This window comes from Hirundo rustica, chromosome 2 (assembly GCF_015227805.2).
Source record: "Hirundo rustica isolate bHirRus1 chromosome 2, bHirRus1.pri.v3, whole genome shotgun sequence".
Lineage (NCBI taxonomy): Eukaryota > Metazoa > Chordata > Aves > Passeriformes > Hirundinidae > Hirundo > Hirundo rustica.
The window spans coordinates 3,794,776-3,820,971 of NC_053451.1; the positions used below are offsets into that span (position 1 = coordinate 3,794,776).

At 37.3% G+C, this 26,196-nt stretch overlaps 1 protein-coding gene across 4 annotated transcripts in view; it reads left to right on the top strand.

The window, feature by feature from the left end:
- The window catches only part of LOC120766126 (ephrin type-A receptor 6), a 372,678-nt gene that overhangs the window by 12,857 nt on the left and 333,625 nt on the right, over positions 1 to 26,196 (top strand). For all 4 annotated transcript variants that reach the window (XM_040091493.2, XM_040053571.2, XM_040091502.2 and 1 more), the window contains exon 2: positions 13,655 to 13,719. In XM_040091493.2, the coding sequence (XP_039947427.1) occupies positions 13,655 to 13,719 (65 nt within the window). The remainder of the gene's footprint in view (positions 1 to 13,654; positions 13,720 to 26,196) is intronic.

Here is a 26,196-nt window from a genome sequence, read left to right on the forward strand (position 1 = left end):
ATACAATGGAATGTACATGGTAAGCTAAAACATTCACTACCAATATGGTAGTGTCACACAATCAGTAATTTAATTATATCTTAAAAGAAAACATAAATAATTTTTATAGATTTAGAACACTTTTTGGTTTGTATAATTCTGAATTAATGCTGAAAGAAGTACTGCTTTCTTGAAGTCAAATTGAATGAAATTATCCTCAAATTCAGCTGTAATTTTACCTTAATGCATTATAATTCAGGTGTCAGCTTTTTCTTCTGTAATTTGATTCTGCGTGGCTATTAGGATCACTCAGTGCTTACTGTGTTTTATTGCTCTTAGATGAAATAAATTAAGCTGTGTACTAATATAAAAGATAATATTCATTGTTATAAATTTGGTATTTACACGAATGAAACATCTTAAATTCCCCGTTCATCTATTTTAAATTAAGTATGAGATTTAAATCACTTGATCTGATTGAGAGCAAGCACTGGAAATGAAGGGACTGTGGGCAATCAAAAAAGCACTCTGAGATTCTGATCAAGGCATTCATTATTGGTGGTGGGAAACATCACTAAACAATAATTGATTGCATTATGGAGAGTGTAAAGAAACTTGCCATGAGAAAATATTCTATTCATAGGCCTAGAATGATTTTGAACAGGTGGCAAAGTGAGAGCAGTAAGTGTTTCCAATTGCTCGGGTATGGTGGTCGCTAGGTCTCATGGAAAAGGAGGCTTTGTCTCAGTGTGGATTTATGAACTTTGTGTGATAAATTTGTATTCAGTTTTAAATGCTATCCCCCTTTATAGTTGCTCTTTTAACTAGGGCTGTAATCATATACTTAATTTTAACCATAAAACATTTCCTTTTAACTCTGATTTTCTCCATCTGATTCCTTATAATCCTCAATAATTCTTTTTATAGGCAAAAAACCCCCCACCAAACCCATACATGAGGTAAAAAAAGTGCTCTGCCTGAAGCTATTCATAGTTCCAAGAGTCTCAATTAAATGTATTTTAACTCTCTCAAGGATGTTGTTTACTCCAGAATGACTCTGTCATTAGTGAAAATGAAACCTTGCTTCTTGCAGACAGCCTTCTGCCATGGAGTCTGAAATGAGAAGTGAAGACAACTTCAGTTGTCTTAGTTTTAGTGTGTCTGGTAAATTGCTGCATTTCAAAAGACAGTGGTTTAGGTTTTTACACAGATCAGTTACTTACAGCGATTTAGAATTTTACACTAATCAGTTACTGAGGATACATTTTGGATTTTAGCTACAGTTGTGGTGACAAGTTGTTTTAATGGAAGCAATTCTGTGCAAAACCTGTTAGTTGCATCCGTTTTCCAACTCCTGGCTCATTCCTGATGTGGAAAGAATAATAATGTTTCTTTTTAATGCTCAGTGTTCATTGTCTTCCTGTACAGCCTCTAAATATGTTACCACTTTTCAGCACCTCTCCTGACTGGAGCATTCTCCAATCCCTGTTTTCCTTCAACCCCAGTTCAGCCTTCTGTTGTGAATTTTTTTTTGCTTTTCAGCATAACATCTCTCTTTCTCTCTGGTTTAAATTGAAAGAGGGTAGATTTAGATTGGATGTAAAGATTCTTTACTGTGAGGGTGGTTAATGACTGGCACAGATTGCCCAGAGGTGTTACTGCTGCCCTATCTTGGAAGTGTCCAGGTTGGATGAGCAATCTGGGATTGTGGAAAATGTCCCTGTCAATGCAGCTGGACTAGGTAATCTGTAGAGGACCTCTCTGACCTGATCTGTTCTATAATTCTATGATACTGTGGTATGCTGGATAGCCTTCCCAGATAAACTGAGCATTTTCATTATGTTGTAGTTTTGGATAGGGGAAATTAATATTTTTTAAAAAATTATTGCCTATTTTCCCCTTAATAGAGTAACTCATCTCCACAGTTGTGGTGCTGTTTGTGCCCTTCTCATGTTTTCTGTGCTCGCACATTTCAGGCAGAATGGCAAAAGAGGAAAAAGAAAAGTTTTAAAGAAAAATGTCATCAAGCTCTTTTTAATTCAAACATTTCCTTTGTGGTAATCATTCAAATATAAAGGTTCCTGTCTTCGCTGGCAGTGTGCTTGTATTGTTCTGTAGTCTATATTTGGCATTGCCTGCAGAGTCCCTGGGCAGTGCTCCAGCCATCCTCAGTGACATAGCTCTTGCATCACTGGGTTGTGTAACAGGCACTTAAGTCTCAAGTAGCCCTTTGAAGCGGTGCTTTGAGCCAGCTCCCAGAGAGCTGCTGGCTTTCCAGCACTTGACTGCTGATGCAATGCTGTACCTGTCTGAATCTCTACAGAAAATTTGAAAAAAAACCCTTAAAAAAATGGAAAAGCAGTCTTTTTACTTCCAATTCTTGATGTGAAATCAGAAAAATTATTTTATCCGATTAGATTATTTCATAGTACAAAAGGAAAAAGGAGGGTAGCTATATACTGTGGAATACGAGCCCAGTTACTCAAGAGTTTACTACATGAATGATCTATCTCAGATCTATTTAATGCTCTTCAGTTATCTTTGAAATTTAAATCTCCAGGAATGTGCATTGAAAGTATATCATTCAAAGCTCAAAGTCTCTGCATAGTAGAGGTGTGTACTCCATGCTGTCCAATATTTTAAAGTAATTTGATGTTTGGTTCAATAGTCAAACTTATTTCCTATCAAGTAAGTGACAAGATGCTGTATATTTATTTGCTTATAATGTTAAAAGTATTTCAAACCTGATTAGTTGATAAAAACAGTTGAGCCTTCGTTCTGATGTTCCACTGTAAGTAAAGAGACCAAGATTTTTCAAAGCTACTGATTATTAATGTGTTCTTTAGCTTGACAGCCTGACCTAGCACGTGTAAAATGTTCACGCTGTGAAAACTTGGTGCTTGACACCATAAATTATAAATGAAGAGCTAGTGGAAGAAGTGACAGTCTGACGAAGTGAAACAAAAACTTATGATCTCAAAAACATTAAACTGACTGGCTGTGTGGATATTTAATCAAAGGGGATAAACATTTTAATATCATGAATGTGAACCTAGTCAATATCTCTAGGAATATTTGTCACAAGTGTAACAAGTCTGCTTTCTAAGAAGTTGCATTTATTTTGGTATATTTCTGAGGTTCTGCATTAAAATGAAAGAAAACATGTAATATAGCCAAAACCTAACCTCATTTTCTGAGTTGCTTTTGTTGTTCCATCCTGGAAGGTTTTTTTCACGTGACTTCTGCTAAACTTCTGCTCTGTACGTCATGGTCACTTTCAGACTACAGTAGTGAGGCCAAGTGTATTAAATATTTCACTTCTCAGGCAGATAACTTATCAAACAAACCACTTCAAGAAGCAAAGGAGAAAAACTGATCAATTTGCTTGAGAGCATTTTACACAGTTGAAAGTCATGGCTGCTTCTGCTTTGATATGCCTGCAGCTTGTGGCTCTACTGATGACTTTCCTTATCTACTGACAGCTAAAGTCATTACTAACCACGTTACCTCTAACCAGCAGAAAAAAACCTCAAATGTAGCCTTAATAGTCCTCCCCTATCCTTTGTATGTGACTTACTTTCTTTGGCGTCGTTGTTGGTACATGGCAAGTATGAGGCAGCCACTCACTCAGTCCCCCAACCCTCCCAGGTGGGAGAGGAGGAGCACCAAGAAAAAGTGACAACCTTCTTGGTTGAGATAAGAACAGTTTAATAATTGAAAAGAAGTAAAATGTAATAGAATAATAATAATAGTAATAATGGTGAAGAAGAAGAAGAAGAAGAAGAAGAAGAAGAAGAAGAAGAAGAAGAATTGGAAATAAAAAGAGAGACGAAACTGAAGAAAAGCAAGCGATGCACAGCGCAGTTGCTCATCTCTCGCTGTTCAATGCTCAGCCCGTTCCTGCGCACTTATCAGCCCCTCACAGCCAACACCCTTCAGGTAATACACTGAGCATGATCTTCTGGGGTGTGGAATATGCCTTTGGCCAGTTTGGATCATTTGTCCTGGCCGTGCTTCCTCCCAGCATTTTGTGCGCTGGCAGAGCATGAGACTTGGGGTGAGCGTTACCCAGCAACAACCCAAACATTGCTGTATTAACCTTTATTATTCCCGTACTGAATCCAAAACACAGCACTGCACCAGCTGTTAAGAAGAAAATTACCTCTATCCCAGCCCAAAGCAGGACATTGTGTCAATAGGGAGATCAGGGAGCATGTCTTTTTATTTTAGTAGGAAATACTAACTTCATCCGATGTGTGTGGCATTGCCATAGCTCTGGAGTGGATAATAATAAATGTCCTGTCACTTCTGGAGGCCCATTTGTATGTCTTGTGGATGAATTCTGAATGGCAGTTCAGAGCACAGCTGTGCAGCGGATGGGGTATGAAAACAGCTGTGCTTTCCCACCCTCTGCACCACGTCATACAGACAAACTTCACGTTCCTGTTGGCTGGGAAAAGCAGGAAAGTCAGGATGTGCCATTTCTGGGCTGGATGTTTGCTTTGCTTTCTGCTTTGTAGCTTTTCTGCCTGCAAAATAGGGATGACCCCATTTCATTTTTTATCATGTAAAAGTATGGACTGATGTAACTGCCTGGAGTTAAAAAGCTAGGCTGAGCTGCAGAATTAGTAGAAGATGGTGAGAGAGTGGTAAAGAGTCTTTGGCTTCAGCGGGTGGGTCTGTGCACTGCAGAAGATTCCTCCTTCATATTTCATGTCCGGAACTTCCCTGACTATTGTTCCCATGTCTGATTTGCTTATGTCATCGTTTCAGACTCCCAGTTCTTGCTCTCAGCCTGTCTGGAGCAGCTCTGCAGCTCTGAACACACCACCCTCAAGGGCTTTGCCAAAAATCCTGGACTGGTCCCTTCTCTTAGTTCTTGAGCCAGAGATTCTCAAACAGCTCTTCATGGGGCTGTGCTGCCAGTAAAGCACAAACTTCAGTTGCTTCAGCCTTTGTCCCTCTCCTAAGATTTGTCTATTCTGTTTCTTGGAGCCACCAAACTGCTAATTTTTCATTATGGTTATTAAGTGTCAATACAAGTATTAAAGTAAAAGACATAAAAGAAGCTGCTTGTAAGAAGCAGAGTAAAAAAGGTTAACATAGCAAAGTGAAGAATATTAAATTTAGCATTAGTCCCAAATTAAGAAAATTGGCTTCAACACCAGTGCAAGGAAAGATAAATCTGTTTGTCTGAATTTCAGTTGTTTCTAATTTCCCTAATGAAGATATACTTAGGTTAATAAGCGGGGCTGACAAAACTGTCAGGTATTTGTGTTCATTTAGGAAATGCTGCCCAGTAATCGACTGTTGACATGAACATGATGGTGAATTGAATATCAATTAGTATTTTCAAGGCAGAATCAAAATTATTAAATAGGGCAGCTGGACTCCTATCATCATTTTGGGACTCCTGTTTATATCAGGGTTAGCTCTTGATCTTTTTGTATTACATATGTGAAACCAAAAGCACAGAAAAATAATACAGCTCTGGTGTTGTTTTCTGGAGCTGTGAACAGCATTAATTTATCTCACTTCATTTTAACAGCAATCCCTGCTATAAAGGAGTATCTTAAAGCTGAGTCAGCGGTAAGAACACATTGTTTCCCTGGTACCTAAACCCCTTTTTGCCCATCTCATTCTTTGTGAGGAGCGCATTAAAGTAGAGCAATCTGCCTCTGCCTGCCAGGACTTCCTCGGTTCTGTGTTCGCTGCCTGTCCGGCAGGGCTGACATTGCAGTGCTCAGCCCCCTCTGGTGCATTACAAACGTAGGAGTTCATCCCTTCTGGCTCAGCTGTGGATTTCACAACCTCCTCCTGCCTTGCTTTCCCATCTGAAAGTGCACTGATCAACAAAATCACTTTGAAATCACTTTGATGCTGCTCTTAGGGAAAAAGCTCTGTTACAGGCTAGGAAAGGTAGGACATTGCCTACTCATTTTCCATTCCACAATTACCTGAGGAAAACCTGGGGCCTCATCTTTTTCTGAGGTAAGCCCATTTATTTTGGATGAGAGTATGCTTTCTTTTTACCTCAGTAGTTTTATTTTTTCCTTGTGCTGATGAGTAAGAATCACATGGGAGAAGCAAGTGCCTATGTGAGACCTCAAAATACAAAATGTTTACTGCTGTCTTAGAGCAAAATAACTTGCTGGGTGGCAGAATAAGTATCTAGCCATGTACAATTTGGAATTGTAACTGTTATCCTAGAAAGATTTCAGTGCAGAAGTTGTCACATGTTGCTGCACTGACAGATTTTCTCTATGCATTTGGTGCCACTGAATGTATCAAGTGGATTTCCAAGGCTTCATTTGGTATTTGTGAAATAAAACTTGGAATCCACCTTAGTGGGGAAAACTGAATCTTTTATTGACTGTCATTACATGCTTTTAGCTGATAAGCTGCTGAATTTCTACCCCCCTTTCCCAGAGTTACAGGATTAAAGTTAGGGAAAGAAAAAGAACACAAAGTTTTACTGTTATTTCTTTTGGATGCAAGGATTCATGTTTATTGAAAATAACTCTGTCCACCTTAGGTATTGATGAATTGTAAGTTACAGTAATTGATTATCAGATATTTTGATAGGTGTTTAAAGTATTGCAGTGGCTTCTTTTACCGTGAAATGGCATTGTTAAGGGAGGAAAAATGCTCTTGTTAAAATATGTTTGTTGTTGGAAACTTTAAACCCTGAAGTTAACGCAGAGGTGGCCTCTTTTTTTTTTTTTTTTTTTTTTTTTTTTTTAAATCTGGTTTTAAATTCTGCTTTCAGAAAGGTGTAACTGATGTAACTGAGGGGTCTGCAATGGTTGGCAATACTAACAATGATATAACATGAGAGTAAAGGGGTTCATGTTGATTTTTAAAGTGAGAATGGAAGGAAGTATGAAAAAAGGATGTAGTAAAACTGAAACATTGGGTATGAAGGAGAAGGTGTGTCTTTACATATGGAAAGGATCATTATATTGGCTTTGTAATATAAATTTTAATTTAATTTTAAAAATGATCTTGCTAAGAAATAGGTAAGAATGTGTTCTAGGAAAAAAGGTTGAATGCAAAAGGTGGTAGGCTTTTTTGTTTGTTTTCTTTTTTTTTGAAAGAACCATTGTTTATTTTAAGCTTGTTTTCTCAGAGCCACAGGATTTCAAATTATGTCTACTCAGGAAGTTGTAGGAAACAGTAAGACTGAAACACATAAATGATACAAATGAGAAAAGAGGGGAAATTATTCCTTAAGCATCTGTATGTAATGTATGGAAAGAAAAATGGTGCTGTGGGGGAATTGGGTTTTGAGGATTCTCACTGGAGACCTTGTGTAATGGAGTAAAACAGTACCAAGATAAAGACGGGCATTTATCCAATATAACCCCATCTAATAACATTGCAAACTTCTTAGCGCTGACAAGATAAATGTATCATGAATGGGATGCTGGGTTTAGTACATGAAGAATTATTCTGGCCAGTTCTCATTCATTGGAAGAGACTTTTAAAAGTGTTTGTGTGAGTGTGCAAATACAAGAATAAGAGAGGTGAAAGGGGAAATTCCTTTTAAAAGTTCTTGATTAGGAAATCATTGATAAGTAAAAAAGGGCCAGTTTTGGATAACAGCTCAAGCCTACATTGGAGGTATCATGAAAGCCAAAACGGGAAATACAAACATTTCTCATAATTAATGGAAAAGAGAGGATACATCTGGAAATTAGCACAAGTTAGAAAATAGGTAGTGTAGAAAACTGAAAATACAAAGTGAGTGTGTTAGGTAAAAGCCCAATAATGGGAATTTCTCTATTGCATTAAGAATAAAAATGTTTGTGTGAAAGGTATTGAACTCTTTTTAGAAAGAGGCAGAAAATAATGGGTTTGAAATTGGGAAAATCAGAAATTAATGATTTATTAATATAAAATGAAGAATATGAAGTACTCACCATCTGGTGTAAATAGTCCTGAAAGAGTCCTGGAAGAATTGGCTGAGAACATCTCTGGGTTATTGATGGTAAATTTAATGAGTTCGGGGGCTCAGGGACTTCAGGAATACTGGAAGAGCGTAGGTGTTAGAGTTGTGGTTTGAAAAGAAAAGGGAAGCACCATTAAAAAGGTAACTAGATTTTTATAAAACTCACATTTGGGAAAGTCATTTATCTTTCCTTCTCTGCCCCAAGGCAGCAGGAGATTATGCAGAAACAGGCCTGACAGTGTCCAAGGTGTCTTAAAATCCTCCTGGAGTGAAGATTCCCCAGCTCCCCAATTAGTCACAGCTCTCCCTCTTCTTTACAACTGTAGGGTAGCAAGGATTTTCTTAAGTCTGACATAAAACTCTTGGAAATGTTGAGGAGAGGGGAAGGATTATTCTCTCTATTTTGCTGGCTCTAATCCCGCTTATCTCGGGCAAACAGCATTGTCAATACTTTGTTTACTCTCTGATTTGCTGTGACTCCCGTACACTTCCCTGGCAGAATTGCTATCTAGACAGGTGCTCCTCATACTTTATTACTGCATCTCATTATTCTTGCCTAAACCAGATAGCAGTTGCATGCAAAATAATGAAAATTTTGAGAAAGGATTCAACTGATACGTGTATAATGAATGCCAGTTTATTTGGTTTGTGGAAAACAGGCCCAGTCATAAACCCAAGCATTTAAATAATTTTTCCTAGTTGATTGCACATTAATTGCCAAGGTAACTTGGATGTTGCATATCCCCTTCTTCTTTCTGCCTTCCTTGGGCAGGCAAGCCACAGCAATATGTCGAGATTTTTTATACTATAACAGAATATGACAGGGTCTTCTGACAATAAAAAGCGCTTTTTTTTTTTTCCTTTTATTAAATGGGTTTAAAAAAACCTGAGGTTTAAGCAACCCTAAAGTAGTTTTAGTGACTGTTTAATCATAGAATTTGAGATATTAGTTATACATTATTCAGTATTCTAACATTTTTCATTAGTAACATGAAAATAAATATTAACTCAATACCTGAGTTTATATTTACAAAAGAGCAGTCATTAAAGAAAGAAGGAGGATGTGCAGATAGGGAGGAGCCTTTCTCACTTAGTAGAGGTCAGCCCTTGCAAATGAAACTTGTTTTAGTATAAGGAAATGGATCTTTGTACATTCAAGAGCAAAAACTTAATCCAAACTAAAAAAAAAAAAGATGATGAAAAGGAGTGAATCTCTACAGTGATCTTGTAGAGTAGGAACTGCCTATGAATGCAGTGCTGCAGCAAAAAGTAGGCTAATGTGACCCTGGATATATAAACGGGATATAAAAATAGCCAGGACTCTTTAATACATGTTGTTAAAAGGAATGATTTCAGGATACAGCATGTGATCCTCCTTTAAAAATGAAAACAAAACTATAAAACCTAAAAGAAAGGTACTGACACTTCAGAAGAGAGCAACAACTCTCTTGAGGGCTAGAAGTGAGAGACTTCAATAGCTCTGTGTGTTTGCCTTATAAATATAAACTTTGCAGTCAAAGTTCTCAGGGACCAAAAAAAGGTGCCAATTTTGCCCATTTCTGGGGGTCATCTGTAATGCCTCCCTACCTTGCTGGAAGATATTGAAACTTTCAGGGGTTTTCTGGGTATCCTTTATGCAGTACGGAAGAGATGTTCCTGAGTTATTAGTGCTGTCTTCAGTAATTAATGTCTGTGTATTGCTCTGCTTTCCTTGCAAATCTTAGGCGTGCCCACTCTAGAGATAACAGTGAAATGTCTAAACCAGAGCAGATCAGACTGGGTGATCTGATATCACACTGTGATTCCATGAAGCTGGCCAAAATCCAGTATTAATTGTGTTGATTTAAACATACCCTGTCTGGAGGTGTGTAAAAAAAAAGAGAAGAAACTGGTGAAATGGATGTTTGGGAGGCTTTTTGCCTTGGTTGTACAGACACGATTGCAGAGCTCATCTTTAGAAGAGTATTTTGGAATGAAAATTAAAATTCCACCCTGTCAGTCCTTGGAGCTCTGCTCGTCATACTTTTAGGTAAAACACTTTCCTGGGGACCAAGTAAAACCTCTGAAAAGATTAATTTTGGTTGTAAAGTCTAATAATAGCAGTGTAAGATAATGTCCAGAAAAAAGGAAACTGCAGCTCAATATGACATAATGAGTAATAATAATATATATTAAAGTATGTGCTGGAAAACAAAGCTAAACACTTCTAAGAATGAAATGTGCCAGTAATTAAACAGTAAGCTTAAAGACATAAGTTTAAGGCTGTATAGTATGTTGGGTAAGTGTTAGTATCCCAGTTCAGTTATTTAAAAAAGGACATTCAAGTGCTAACACTGAATTCTTTTTATCCAGAGAGTTGTTTTTTTTTAAAGGGTCTTCGGGTTCATTTTGAATCGTGATATGACTTTGTAATGGCAGACCTAAACTCTTATTCACAGTGCAAGTTTTAGAGCCATCACCTCAGAAAAGTGCCTGCTAAAAGTGGAGGTTGGATGTCACAAATGTCAATAACATTGCTGAGTCTCAACCGGTGTACTCAGAGCTTTTCCCATAAAATATTCACTGCAGTAGTTCCAGACACGCTTCTGTTTATACTGGCAGCTAATGGCTTGTTCATAATGGACACTTCTCTTTTTTTTTAAGAAAGATGAAGCTTTTTATGGCATACAAAGGAGCATAAATAAGTAAATGTAGGGACAAGGGTCAATAAATACGACTTTGTCCTTCCATTAGCTTTTTAGGGAATTTTCTCATTATAAGCATCATAGGTGTAGTACCCACCATCTTTCCTTAGTCTCTTTGCATGCAAACTTCCAGTTCTTTTGAAACTTTCCCTGTCCTGCAGGCAGAGGGGAAGCCTCCACTCCTGTGTGTAATTCAGATGTTTACATGCTGGCATTCCTCTTCGCCTGGAGCTCTTTGGCAGAGGGAATTTTCTGCCATAAGAGCTGTGAGTTGGAAGCTCCTTGGCAGTGCAGATTTGTCTGCCATCAGGTCTGTGCTGCTGGGGATAGGCTGTTTCTTAATCACCTCATTTAAAGATAGCTTGGGTGTCTCTGTCCCACACTGAAGACTAGCATGTGGATACTCCAAACCTCTGAAGTGTGTGAGGATTTTATTGCTTTATCCATGTCCTCCTTTGTATAGCAGGCTCTGTTGAATCCACAGCTTCACTGGAGTTTGTGTTTCTTTGGCATAAACGTAAGGTTTACTCTATTTTTCAGTATTTGCACGTTTTTGATTCATAATTATTTTATGTCTTGTAATACAAGTGCTGCTGGAAAGACAGTCTCTTAATTTTCATGATTTTCATTTCTGACTCTGAAGGTGATACCATTCTAGTTGTGATTAGAAGTTGTTTGGTGGTTTGAATTCTCCAGCTGGAGAATTCTGCAATTGGTTTGAATTTTCCAGTTCTCTGGTAGCTACAGGTGAGAATATGTGAGTATTCGAGAGCCTTGGTATGTCAAATGTATCAAAAATTTTATTTTAAGAAAACTCAGTTATTCACTGGGGATCATTTGATAAATATATACAGGGAGTATTATTAGACCATGGCTCAACTAAACCTAAACTTAATATACTTTCAATGATGGATTTACTCTAGTTTTTTAATTTTGTTAACGTATAGCTTTGAGCCTTCAAGTAGCACTTGATTAATTCAGGAAAGGAATTAATTAATTCAGGCTCCAGTGATGAAATGAATTAGTTTTCCTTTCTGTATTTTAGGTCTTGTTCCACAGAAGTATTAATTTTGAATACCTGGATGATGTTTATTCAATTGCAGTCTTGCTACCACCAAAAATTGTAAAACTAAATTGACAGTTCAAGCCCTAATGCTGCTCATAGAAAAATTTATTTCTGCATGCAGATCCATGAGAATAACACTTGAAAAAGAGCAAGATGCAGCTTGAAACTCAGCTGGAAACAGAGTACATAACAAATAGTCCACATTTGCTGGTGGAGAGAGGAGTGCAGAGAGATGGAAAGAGGAAAACAAACACCTAAGATGAATTGAACAGTTGGTCCTCTCTATGGAAAAGAAATATGTAAACACAATTTGGTTGGGGTTGGGTTTTTTTGTTTGTTTTGTTTTGTGGGGGGTTTTTTGTTTGTGTTTTTGTTTTTGTTTTTCTTGGCAGTAACAGATCCCCAGCAGATTATAACTTAAAAGTTTTACACAGGAAACGGCTGCATCAAATGTCAAGTGAGAAGATGCTTTTTTTGACTCTTCCATAAGAGCGTGGTGGCCTGACACAAATAGAAAATACTATGACAGCTGTAAATCACAGCTTTTTAAGCAAGCGGAAGACAATAGTCTCAATGAGGACAGTGACACTTTTATTAAAAGTAAAATGGAGATTGTAAAAAATGGTTAATTTATACTCATATTATTCACAAAGCTTCATACAGTGAAGCGGTGGAGAGCAGACTGCTCCTCTTTGTTGAATATATTTTAAAAATATATTTATTTCTTCACATAAACTGTGAACATAAGCTCCTATGTGGTCTATGTTGAGCTTTGTACTTGCCTGTAAGTCTGTTGATGAGACAGCAAACTTCAGTTTCAGGTTAAAAGTCACCATCCACTCAAACGTAGAGGAGCTCTAAGTGTCACTGGTACAAAAGAGAAGGGAAGGTGCTGGGTCAGGTTCCCCCTAATAAGCTGTCAAGTTCAGTGTCCATGCCAAGGTGCCTTTTCCATAAGGCAGAAAAACATGACCTGGCTTCTGCTGCTTTATAGAAACACATTACAGATAGCTGTACATTGATTATTTGGACAGACGAGAGGTTGAAGATGGCGCACAGCAATATAAACCCCACAAATGTGTGGATAGTGGGGTCATGTTTCAAATTAATTGCTTAATTGTTTTTCTCCGTCCTTTAACCATTCAAAGAAGAATTAGTGAGCTATAAGGAGGAACTCAGCAATCAAAACACACCAACTCAATAATTAAAATAAACTACCCTACATACTACCTCATTTTGTGTTTAAATACTAATTTAGGTTTCTGAAGTTAGAGGGTCGGATGAAATTATTCCATTAGAGGGCAGTAGTACCTGTGGGTACATGTCTCATGTGCTATGGATATTTTCTTCAGCATCAGTGAATGGAAGTGAAAAAGGAAGTTAATATAATTTAACATTAAAATAATGCAGAAACATTTTGTGATATACAATAGTGCACATCCTATCATAGATTAAAAAAAAAAAAAAAAAACCCAAAACAAACAACATGAATATGACAGAAGTGATGCAAAATATTTGCAGCAGATATTAACACTGTGATTCTTCATCCAGGAGAGAAACTGAAGTTGTTTGTCTTTCTGTGTTCTCAGTTTGTAAATTGCATAACTTTGTTCCTGGTAATTTTATGGGTTTTATAAAAGAAAAAAAAAAAAACAGTACTTTTGAAACCATGTGTTTTATTATCTTTAATGCTGCAGACTTTCCATATTCCTGGCAAGGGATTGCAGGAATGTGCATGTTTGATCAGATATCCTTTAATGGTTAGATATCTATAGCGTGCTGTGATTTGGCAATGATTTCTGCAAATGATTTAGGGTTTTTTATGAGTTTTGGGCATTTTTTAGGTAATAAATGTAAGCCATGAAAGCCCAAATGAACCTGGCTAACATGGCAAGTTCAGACCTTCCTGTTTTAATACTTTGCTATGTCTAATCCAAGCAATACCACAAACACCATTTCTTTTTCCATTTTCAGTTGTGTTACTTGATACTACAACTGCCCTCGGAGAGCTAGGATGGAAAACATTTCCCTTAAATGGGGTAAGTCTCTCACCATTTTGGTTTTTTTTTGGTCTGGATTTTGGCATTCTGACATTCTGGAAGTGAGTGGGTCTCATACCTGGGTGGATATTATTGCAATATGGACTTGTCTGAAATATTTCAGTTGTTCTTGGGAGTGGAGCTGCCTGTGTTTTGAGTAGGAATTACAGATGCAAGAATGACAGGAGTACACATTATTATGTTCTTCTCTTGCTTTTCTGAGTACTAAGTATCTTACTTTAAATCCAATTCTAACTGTTACACATCATAAAGTCTAATATTAAAAAATTCCTATGATGGAGGAATATGTTATAGCTACCTTTTTTTTTTTTTTTTTTTTTTTTGTGTGTGTGTGTGTCTGTCTGTGTGTGTGTGTGTGAAATAAAAGGAAAAAATAATTTTCTGATTTGAAAATTGGAACAAAATTTTTATGATTTAAGTGAGACTTTAGCATCTGATAATATGGTATCAGGTTACCTAAATCAGAAAAACGAAACCATTCATAGTGTCTGTTATCCTTGGGGACAGTGAGCATGGGGGAGAGCAGCATTTTTACTCTCCAAAGTTCAATCATCAGTGCTTTGCCAGTGACAACACTTTCAGAACCTGTTTTTTTCCTTTACACCCAGCTGATGCATGTCACAGTGTATCGGGGCACTTGGAGTTTCACTTTTAAAGTAAGATGCACTGTTCTGGAGCATTTAACACGTTCTGCATCAATTTGGTTCTGATGTCACTGTACATACTGTGTATCACTTATTTTTATACTAGCTTGCATTATCTCTTGATTCTTGTGTATGAAGCATATAATCACTTGCTTCTCTGAAATGAGCTCAGAAAATACTGAGAGAAACATCTTGTTCCATTTTCAGTCATTTTATTTGCCATGTTCTGTTCCAGAAGGAAGTAGAAACTGTCTACCCTCAGCACCTTAATAATCCATTTTTATAAAATGCCTTCTGTGTCTGTGCCTTCAGGGATTTCAAGCAATATAACATTTCTTAATCTCAGCCTGTGTTCGACTTTATGGATTACTCTTTTTCTTTGTATTCCTAGGCATAATTTCCATCTCTCTCAGATACTTCTGTGTTTTACATTTTGTAGGCAGTCTCACGCAATCTGAGTTACAATTCTGAAAGTTCTACTTCCTTTAAAAATCCCAGACAAAGTAAATACTGTCATGCACCACAGTGAGAAAATGAATCAAGGAATTTTTACTCTAGCAAAAAGTAAGGACTTTGATCTACCGTGATGAGACAATCCAGTGAGGAATGTTTTGCGTGAGCACTGGGATGAGCTCCATTGAAGTGCACAGCACATTTGCAAAGGACACAAAATGTAACTGCAGTTACTGTGTAAATTCTTAAAAGCTTTAGGTACTCCAAAATAGCCACAGAATACAAACATAAAACGTGGGCACTCCAAGTTAATTTCAAACACAGCTATTATAACATGCATTTTTTGGTTCATCATACATACCCTAAACAGTAATTTTGCAGCCTCTTGAGGGTTTTGGGTATTTTAGGACCTCTGCTGGATATTAATAACTGGCAGCACTTACTAGAATACATAAAGAAGTTTACATTTCGGTAAGAACATGGGATTCAATTATTAAGATATTTCCCAAAGAATATGCAAAGTGATTTGAAAAAAAGAGCTAGAGTAAATATGGGGGAGAAAAGTGTAGCATAAAATCATCAAATCGTTAATATTGTAAAAGACTTTTCAGATCACTGAGTCCAGCTGTTAACCCAACACCACCGTGTTCACCATGTCCCCAAATGCCACATTCACACATTTTGAATACTCCCAAGGATGATGATTTATGTCCACAGTACTATGTCAGTTACTCTTGTATCCTAATATAATCCAGAATATGGCACAATCGTTGCTGTGATTGAGATTATCACTGCAGAGATAAGAATCTGTTTTGTCCCAGGATGGGCACATTAGGATTTTCTTGTTTCCTGAAGGAGAGTGACAGGTTTTGAATTATTGGTGTTTTTTGAAAGAAATTTTTGTTCAGGTAGTACTGAAATCTAATGTGTTACTTTGATCAAACCTTCTTTTTTAAGTGTTTATGTAGTGTTTATGTGTGTAAGAAAATTGTCATTGACATATGATTACTGCTCTGCTGAATATTTTTGATGTTAGGAAGATGGGTTTTCTTGAGCCTGTGACATTAGCAGAAGTCATTAATTTACTGTCATACTCAGTCACAAGGAATGTTTTTATTAAATTAAGGAGTGACTAAAATAATAATGCTTGGGATTTTGGTAATATGGAGTATGCCTCAGAGATTTTAAATTTAACAGGCCAGGGTGAAGTGGGATAAAAAATTCAGGAGGTTCTTTTGGAACTTGCAGAACCTTGACCTTTACCTCCCAGACTTTTTATTTATAGTAGATTCATGACATAACATTTGTAAGCTTTCAGCAGTTTTGGTCATCATTGAGCTGCAAAGATAACTGTGTTATCAATGCCTTAGGAATATAATATGTGATTTTGTTTTTAAATTGTCTTCCCAGTTATTTGTGCATCCTTCCTGAAGCATGAGAATGCAACCTTTTTTTTTTTTTTCCTTAGAAATGTGTTTTATTTGAGTGTCAGATTTTTTCCCTTGTATTTTGAACAGGTAAATTTAAAATGTAGTGCTTAGAGCTACAAAAATGCAGCATAAAACATCTCTGAGGTCAATAGCATCAACTTTTGTTGATTGAGTTCCAGTTTAGCTTCTTAGTGATGGAGTGTCTAAAATTTCTACCTTAATAATGGACACATCTGATACTTCCTCTGTTCTTTGGGCTGAAGCTCAAAATGACCGATTGATTTATGAAAAAGCATGCACTATGAAAGGAGATCTTTACTCACCAAACTGTCACTCCATAACCTTGAAAATACAGAACAGAGGTTTGGGGTTTTTTGATTGGTACAAAAAATGGGAAGACACAAGTTCATGTGTTTCAGAAGAGGATGTGAATGGGAGTGCAAGTGCTCAAGTGCATGTGGAGCAAAATGGAGCATTTAACCAAAATCAGTTTGCTGACCTTGGGGGCACAGTTAAGAACTAGGAAAGAAATTTAAAAACCTGAAAGTTGCAACTGAAATGCAGTGATCCACAACCTTCCTTTACACATTAGCAGTAATACTAATAAAATAACATGCCTTATTCAACTGCAGTTGGTAGGATTTTTTTCCTTCTGTCTTCAACGTAACTTTAAAAAAATCTTATTTATTTCCCATTGCATTAATCATTGCAACACAATTTTGTGAGCAAAGTTTGCTCAGAAGCTGTGGTTTGGGGACTGTTGCCTTAAGGGCCTGTACAGTCCTGATAAACTTCTGCCATAGAATCATAAAATGGTTTGGGTTGGAAGGAAGCTCAAAGATTGTCCAGTTTCAACTCCCTGCCGTGGGCAGGATGCCACAGGACCGCATTGCTCAAACCTCAAACCATTCAGTCTGTCCTTGAACGCTTTCAGGGATGGGGCAGCCACAGCTTAGCTCTGGGCAACCTGTCCCAGGGCCTCGCCACCCCCACAGGAACGGATTTCTTCCAAATATCCAATCTAAACCTCCTCTCTTTCCATCTGGAGCCATTAGTCCTCATCATATCACTCCATGCCCTTGTGAAAAGTCCCTCTCCAGCTCTCTTGTGGCCCCCTTAAACACTGGAAGGTGCAGTAAAGTCCCCCTCACAGCCTTTCCTTTTCCAGACTGAACAAGCCCAACTTGTGCATAGCCACTCCAAAAATCATTTTAAAAGGAGGGCAAGGAGACTCACAGCACAAAGCTGTGAGACATTTAGATGTGGAAGAGACTTGTAAAAGCCACCTTGACTTGTCAGTGTAGACACAATGGATGGCCTCAGCAGTAAAGAACCTGCTAGAAGTCCTCTAAATTATTTGACAACTCTGTGAGTGATGAAATTACTTTAGTTTCCACAATTTTTTGAACATTTCCTTGTCAATTGGTAATTTTCCTATTGATTTATCCAGGGAAATAATTTTAGTTTAAATATCTTCATTCTATAGGGGATTTAATTTTGTTTTTAATAACTGTCACTAATATACGGTATTACTGTTCTTCTTGTGTTATGAATTTTTTGAGACTAATCTTGTCAAAGTACTGATTTTTTTTCCCTACCAGACTGTTTATATTACCCTCTCTGTTAAAATAATTGTTTTACAGTAAATGCATTAATCAACAATTTATTTTTCAGCTGCTTCTTAGCTAATTAGGAGACATTTCTGTAGTATATGGTAACAAGGTTTTGAATGGCTTGGTACTGTTTTCACAGATGGCACTGTGCCTTTCCTTGAAAGAAACATTTCAATGCAGCTGCATCCAATTTCACCTTCATCTTTTAACTTATATCTCAGGAAGTTATGGGGGGAATATATCTTGGAACATTCTTCTACAATACTTAATATTTTTAACTATTAATTTTCTTAAGTAAGCTGTCTTTGAACTGTATTTATACATAAGGAAGTTTGGTCACCAATATAAGCATAGCACCAAAGGGCAGCTGGAAAGAAATTAACTCTGTGTCAGAGAGTTATGTTACAGACACAGTAAACATAATTAAAATCCAAGTTGTGTGAAAGTTACAGGATAAAACAGCAATACCACGAAAAGAATTCTATCTGAAAGCATTTCACTTCCAAACAAATCTTAGAATCATTTGGGTTGGAAATTATTTGTATCACTGAGTCTGGCTGCAAATTAACAGTGCCAAGTCCACCACTAGGCCATGTCCGTAAGTGGCACAGTGACTTGTCTTCACTCATCTCCAGGGCTGAGGACTCAATTGAGTCCCTAGACAGCCTGTTCCAGTGCTTGGTAACCTTTTCCATGAAAAAAAAAATCCTAATATCCCATCTAAACCTCCTCTGGTGCAACTTTAGTCCATTTCCTTCCATCCTGCCGCTTGTTCCCTTGGACAAGAGACGGAGCCCTGCCCGGCTACACCCTCCTTTCAGGTGGTTGTGGAGAGTGAAAAAGTCCCTTCTGAGCCTCCTTTTCTTCAGGCTGAACCCCCCCACCCCAGCTCCTTCAGTGGCTTTTCATAACACTTCAGAACCTTCCCCAGCTCCATTCCCTTCTCTGGACACAATCCAGCCCCTCAATGTCCTACTTGTCCTGAGGGACCCAAAACTGGACACGGGATTCAAATTGTGGCCTCACCAGTGCCGAGTACAACGGGATAAATCCCTGCCCTGCTCCTGCTGGCCACGCTATTGCTGACCCAGGCCAGGATGCCACTGGCCCCCTTGGGCACCTTGGGCAGCTGCAGCTATGTGGGGAGATGTTGCAGAGGTAGCAAGAAGCAAATTTTAACTAAGAACTGGGGATGTTTTTTGAGGGGAAAAAAAAAAAAAAAGAAGGCATCCAAAAGTCTATGTTCTTCCCTCTATTACAGCAGTTCAGCTGTGGTCAAAATAGGTAGTTACATCTGTGAAAGCTCACCAGCAGAATTTCAGAGGTGTTACAGAGGCTGTGGTTTTAATAAGCTCTTTAATAGAAGGCAGGGATTTAGCTGTCAGAACATTTAACAGGGATGAAGGGAAGGGAAGGGAAGCTAATCAGATTTTCACACAATATGGGGAATTTACAGAGATGACATTAAGAGAAAATATTGGCAGTCACGTATTTGAGCTGTAATTTGGGCATAATCAGATACCATCCTCTGCAATACCATATTTAGAATCCTTTTTGTCAGTCAAGTCATTATTTGAGGAACAAGGTTAAATCGAGGGGTAAGTTTTTCAAGATTAATTTCTAGCTGCAGAGATTAAACAATTAGGTATATCCATGATCTAGTTAAATGTCTAGGAAAGCTTTCTTAAAGGAGTTGCAGTTGCTCATATAAGACGACTTGCTTGTGAGAGTCCAGTTTCTGTGTTTCTTTTAGGAGTATCTCTTAGACCATAAAGGCTTTTCTTGAAAACTGAATGTCCCAGCGACTGTCAGTGTCCTGGTAGATGGGTGCCTGTCTAAATTTTTGGTTTTGCCTGTATTTCTTGGTAAAAGGGCAAAAATTTTAATTTTCAAGGAAAACCCTGGGGCCACAGAATTAGCTGTGTCTGTGCTGGGAACTTGAGAGTCTGGTGGGTGCAGGGTTATGGTAGCATGGTCCATCAGAAATAGGTAAATTCACAAAATTTGCTGGCACTGTAATGAGATAATATTTGTCATCCTCAGTTTCTCGTACATATACTTGCACAGTATCTTGATTATTTTTGTGTGGAACATCTAATTGTAGATTCCACAGAGGCTTGACTAAATACATGGTCATGTTCTTACTTGGATATTGCAAACACATTTTGGGCCCACTGGTGCTTGTCACTGTGCAGTCACAAATCTAAACCATTCCTAGCCTAAATAGTGACATGTCGTAAATTAAAAACAAACCAAAAAACCCTAAAAAAACCTCAACCTCCCAGAAAAAAAAAAAACCTCACCAAAAAACCCCACCACAAACAAACAAACAAACAAACAAAACCTAAATATAAACCCACAAACCACTTCTAGGGAAGCAAATCTAATAGAGGAGGATTCTAGACAGATTTGTATGCTCCAGTACAGAACAGCCATATATACTTACAGCTCATATATAATCTGTAATAGTGCAGCATTAGGAGCAGTCTCTGAACTGCTCAAGCAAATGCAATTTATTGTATTGTTAGTGTATTGTGTGCTAAATCTGAACCTGATGATAGTAATACTGCATATCTTTTTTGCATTAATTTTCCATTTCTGTTTAATTTAAATAGTCTTGTGTACAATACATACTCGTAGTGAAGGGAAAATTTATTGAATATATTGATTATTTTCAATGTATATTGTATATTATACATCAAAAGAGGGGAAAGAGTGGCAGTAGCAGTATTTTGATTTTCTGTTAAGTTTCTCATTTTAGGTGTGAGAACTATTCTAACTGGTAGAGCACAGTAAACATTTAAGTTTTTTTAGTTGTGCAACCCCACAGAATGCATGCTAATTCTGTAATTTTTTTTTTGAAAAAATAGACTGGTTGGAAATTTAAAAAAATAAGAGTACATGGCTTGCACATTGATGCACTCAGTGCACAAACAATAGCTTTAAAGTCTGTGTAGGCTGCACATTCATCTCTTGCATTCACAAGTGTACAATATTTTGGCTTACCAAAAAGGGCAGTAAGGGAAAAAAAGAAAGAAAGTACAATTTAGTGAAAATTAACACTTTCTTGCCTTTTTTTTTTAATATGAAGAATTGTATTTTGAGAAGGAAAACACAGTGGGTAGAAGGAGGAAGAATGGTTAAGTTCTGTTGGGTGTCTTTTCAGCAGTGTTGGGTTCCAGAATTTTATGATTTCTGTCAAGCAAATATTCTGAAAATCAAAAAACTCACTCATTTGTATATTCCAAATTAAATATAATATTTTCTGTTATAATTTAGTTTTCACTGTGCAGTCACCTGGAGAAAGAAAGAATGACTTTTACCGAGTGTTGCCCTCAGTAAAAAATCAAGGAAAGGCCAGAACAAAATAAAGTGGAAGGAAAGCAATATTTATGGAAATACCAGGTGCATACTGAACACCTCTTTATCTGAGCCATTGTATTTTCAGAGACTTCAGAACTGCTGTGCTGAACTCTTGGGAAATACCCTTTGAAATTCCAGTGTGCTTAGGAAATGGTCTCATAAATGCTAAAGTAGGTTATAAATATCTAGATATTCTGAAAAGAAATCTCTCTGAATTGTTCCAAAGCCACTTTCCCCCCCCCACCCCCGAAGAGGAAAGGTAAAAGCAGCAGATGCTTCACTCTCTGAGGACCAGTTGCTGCTTTTTACTCAGATGCTGTGTTCAGTAATTTAGGGAAACTAACCAAACTGCTCCTTTTTCTAAATCAATTTTAGTACCAGAAATAATTTATATTCTAGAAGTGGATCTCCTATGTATAATGAAAAACAAAAGAAATAATATATTCTTAAGGATTTGCAGTAGTCTGACCTTATATTGGGAGCTTTTGCTTAGACCTGACAGAAAAGAAATCTGAAAAAAAACCCCCAAACCATGCCAACTTTACTTTTGAACCTTTTACAGACGTTTAAATACGTGGAATGAATTTTTAAAAGTACAGAGAAACCAGATTATCAAGCTTGAAGCATTCGCTAAGCCTCTTTTACACAGGCGCACAGAGTCCCTTTTGCAAATTGCAGTAAATCATTTATGTTCTGATGGTGCTTTAAATGACAGGATTATAGGATGTTTGTGGGTACCAGGAGTTTTAACCATTGCCAGGATGAAAACACAGTATCCAAATAGTTTTTCTGCTCCACTGGAATTCTCACCAAGTGAGAAAAAAATACTCCAGCTGGACTGAAAGTGTGGTTGCTGAAGAAATTCTCCTCTGCTTTGCCCTCTCTGCCGGTAGATGTCCAAAACTCTGGTACATTTGAGCTTGAAAACCCTTCTCTGAAGAACAGTTAACTAAATAAAGCATGCAGCAATTGCTACTCTGAAATACAGAGAATTGTAAACTTCAGATTTAATAAGATACACTTCAGACAGTAATTTTCACACAACTTAATACCCTGCAAAGGGATCCAGCTGGATTCAGAGGCCTTTACCTCATGGATTATGTATTTATGTAAGCAATCCCAGCAGAATTGGATACTCTCCACATAATCCTACCAATCTACTTCAAAAAGTGGAAAATAGATAGTTTGTATATATGTCTGTTGGCTGCTAATAAGGAAACATAATTATTTCAAATAATCATAATTCCATGGAGGAAAAAATAGAAAGGAGCCCAGTATAAAATACATATATTTATGAATAATAATTTATAACTGTATTTTAGATTTAAGAGGATAATCCTCTGGTACTGTATTTAATCCAAAGAATCCTGTCCTAGGAATTTAAAACATAATACATGACTTTCAGAAGCAAAGTGAAAGATCACAAGTGCTGTTGAGATGTCGAACAGCATTTGAAGAGCTCAGGTGTTCTATCTGACCTTTTGTTTTGTCGTGTAAGAAGTCTAATAAATGTTTCTTTTAGATTTCCTAGTAGTGTTAAAAGCTGGGCATATTGTAGAGGAAGGAAAAAACCCAAAAAGTAAAAGTTTAACTTAGCAGACACAACAGCTGAATAATGTGATGATATGTTCAATATGGACTTGTTCAGTGATTTCTCTCCATGTCTGTTAGTATTTTTCATCAGCTCTCCATGCTATAAGGAATAATCCCAATTTCTGCATTTTCTTAAAGGAAGAACTCCAACATTTTGTTTTCTCTCTCAGCTGATGGATACATGGATACTCTTGCATTATGCCTATGGCAAACAGGTCATGAAGTAGTGAGCAATAGAATTTTTATGCCATTAAAATTGGACAGAAATGTTGTACCATAGGTGTTACTGCAACCTCCTGTTGATTCTTGGCATGTCGGAAGAATGCTACAAATAATTTTATATCAAAATATTTAAAGGCTTGATAAAGTTAATTATTAACAGTATAACTAAGAAGATTGTTTGGTTCCCTTTTTCGTGTAGGCTACTTAGGGGATTGACTTTACCTCCCTGATTCTTGCCGTGATGATTAAGGGGATTTGTTTAAACACCCCATTTCATGTGGTATAGCTACTGTAAAAGGATTAGTTTTGGATTCCATTTCCACGTGGGAAAGCTAAGGGGATTAGCTTTAGCTTTTCATTCCATGACAAAATAACTGAGGGCAATTGCTTTCACTGCCCATGTGGTTGCATCAAGATTTGTCTTTTTTTTGCTGTTCTTGTTTCTGTTTCTTTCCCTCTGCTCTTACTGCCCAAAGACATTTGACTTCAGGCTTTCTGCCCTCCTGATGGAAGGGTCACGGCCCATACTGAGCATTGCATCTGTTAAGGAAAACTGAAGAGATGTAGTGAAATCCCATGTGTTTTGTTCTTTCCCTTATGTAATCTCAAATGTTAGAATTCCTCTGGATAAAATCAAGTGTAGGAATTGCCATAACTGATAACAGTGCTAGTCCATGTAATGCAGTATTTGATTATGAACAGGACCATGAACTTCACCCGTAGGTGAGGGTCTTGGGGGACTGTTTACACTGCCCATTGGAGCAAAACTGTGGAGATTTTTGACAAAATCCAACCACCTGAGCCACAAGTGGTGTAGCCAATTCAGTGCAGCACCAAATCCACATCACCAGGCAGTCTGTAAGGGCAGAATTTGTCAACTTAGGAGAAAAAAACCCTAGACCTGAGTGCTGTCAGAAACTCTGCTTGTGTTTCTGCACAGCCTTGCTCTTGTGAAAATACCAGTCCCAGGAGAAAAAGCTCTCTGAGGTCTTTGTACCAAATTGCATTGTGCAGCCAGCACAAATTAATATTTTCAAACCACTTAAAAGCAAATAAGATGTCTACTTGTAAATTCAAAACAGGCACTTCATTCACAGCTAATGAAATGATGTCTGAGCTATTAAATAAACCAGGATCTGTGCCCTGGCTTTGAAGATGGGTGTCTCCACAAAGCTGTTTTAAATACTTTTTCTTACCTGAGTCTCTGACTAGGGAATGAGCAGGTTTTAGTCTACAAATCAAGAAACTAATGAGGTTCTTCCTCTGGCAATTTTTTTTTTTTTTTTTTTAATCGTTATATGTTTGTGTAGTGGAAGTGCTTGAAACTTTACCTTACAAAAACACTTAAATGTGTTGATCTTTAAAGGGATTGGAATTTCTTTTCAAGTGAAGCTTAAAATTAAAAAAAAAAAAAAAAAAAAAAGTTAATGTTTAAATTTTGTAAGGAACTGGCCTTGTGTATCCATCATGTGTCAGAATAATCATAGGTGTAAGTAATTAGAAAAAAAGCAGCTGTGAGCCGCTGCCCAGCCCTGGCACTGCGCTGGCACAGACGTAGCCTTAGGAGCAGGATTCTGAAGAGGCTCCTTCCAAAAACAAGTGCTGTTTTCCCAGTATTTCATTTCTCCACAATGGAATATAGCAGCTGTGGAATGAGCTGTCAGCTCAAAAGCTGGTTATTTCTACAATGTGCAGCCACTTGAGTTCTATATATACAGTCATGACTATATAGGAACATGAGATGTGCATATAGATCCACACTCCTCTGGGATTGTGTGTGCTTAGGTCTGGCCCACTTGAGTTGTACAGTTACCTATTCCGAGCTTACAGCACATTCTGGAATTTACTTCACTGTTTCTGCTGCTCAGTAAAACACAGTGTTTGAATTTGTCCCTTCGGTGCCCTACCTCAGCTTTAAATTTCAGAGGCTCTTTTGCTGTGGCATTTTTCCCTTTGCTTCTGAAAATAAAACACATCAAAAAGAATTGGAAAAGAAAGCTGAGCTTCTATGAAATTTTACACATTTCTTGAAGAGGAGGAAAAAAAAAAAAAAAAAATGTAATGGAGGAGTTCTTCCAGAAGCACGCACCTGCAAAATACTGTATATCATTTGTGGAATAGATAGTAGTATATTAAGACAAACATGCAGTAAACCACCTTGGTAAGAAAAATCTAATTCTCTCTATCAGGTAGTAGTTCCATGAGAAATTTGACTTCATCTCAAGTCTCGCTGATTTACCCACAGTATACAATCAGTGCTTGATGTAGATGAAAACAATCAATTTTTTTTTCCCCACTTGGGCCAGTGCAGGAAATTTCCTGAGGGAAAATGCTTTGTTCTTCATAGTTTTCTTGTTTTATATACTGAAGACTGTTTATAAGGTTGAAGGATTTTCTGCTGTGACTGCTGTAGAAAGACCAGGATAACAGGGTAAGAGTTACTGCAGTGATTTTGATCTGTATATTCCCTCCTCGTGGAAATCATCCTGAATCTACAACCTGGTTGCCTGAGCTGGAGATCATTTATAATCTGTGATTATTAAATTTTCTATCTCTAGACTCCCTTGGAGTACTGTCACTTCCTGCATGTATTAAGTTATGAATATACAATAAAATAAAGGGATATCAAACTGATCACAAGCAATGAGATTAATTTTGTGTAAGAGTAAAGCTTGAATCTTTATAGAGTGTTGAGGCAGGTTTTTCACTGCTATCATATTTATGCTGTTTTGGGTAGTACTGTTGTATATAGCAGGGCTTTTTAAAATACTCATCATGTGTTTTATGTCTGCAGAGTTAAGTTTAGTCAGAAAAACGATGGAACTTCTTCAGTGAAGACAAATGTAGGCAGAGGAACACTTACTAGGGGTAATGCATTGTAGTTTTGGTTGACAAAATGACAAAAATAGAATGGCAGCAGTAACTTAAATACATGGTTATGGTCAACTGCATTATGTTACAGAGAGAATAGAGGCCTAGAAAGCTTTTTTGGCTTGCAGCCCCAGGAAAACTCTCTTCAACTGTTCCACTGCAAAAAAAGGGTTTTTTTTACTTTTCAATACCCCTATTTGTATTTTACTCTTCACAAAGTAAAGCAACTATTAGTGATGTGATGGGAGTAAGTAAAATAAAACAACT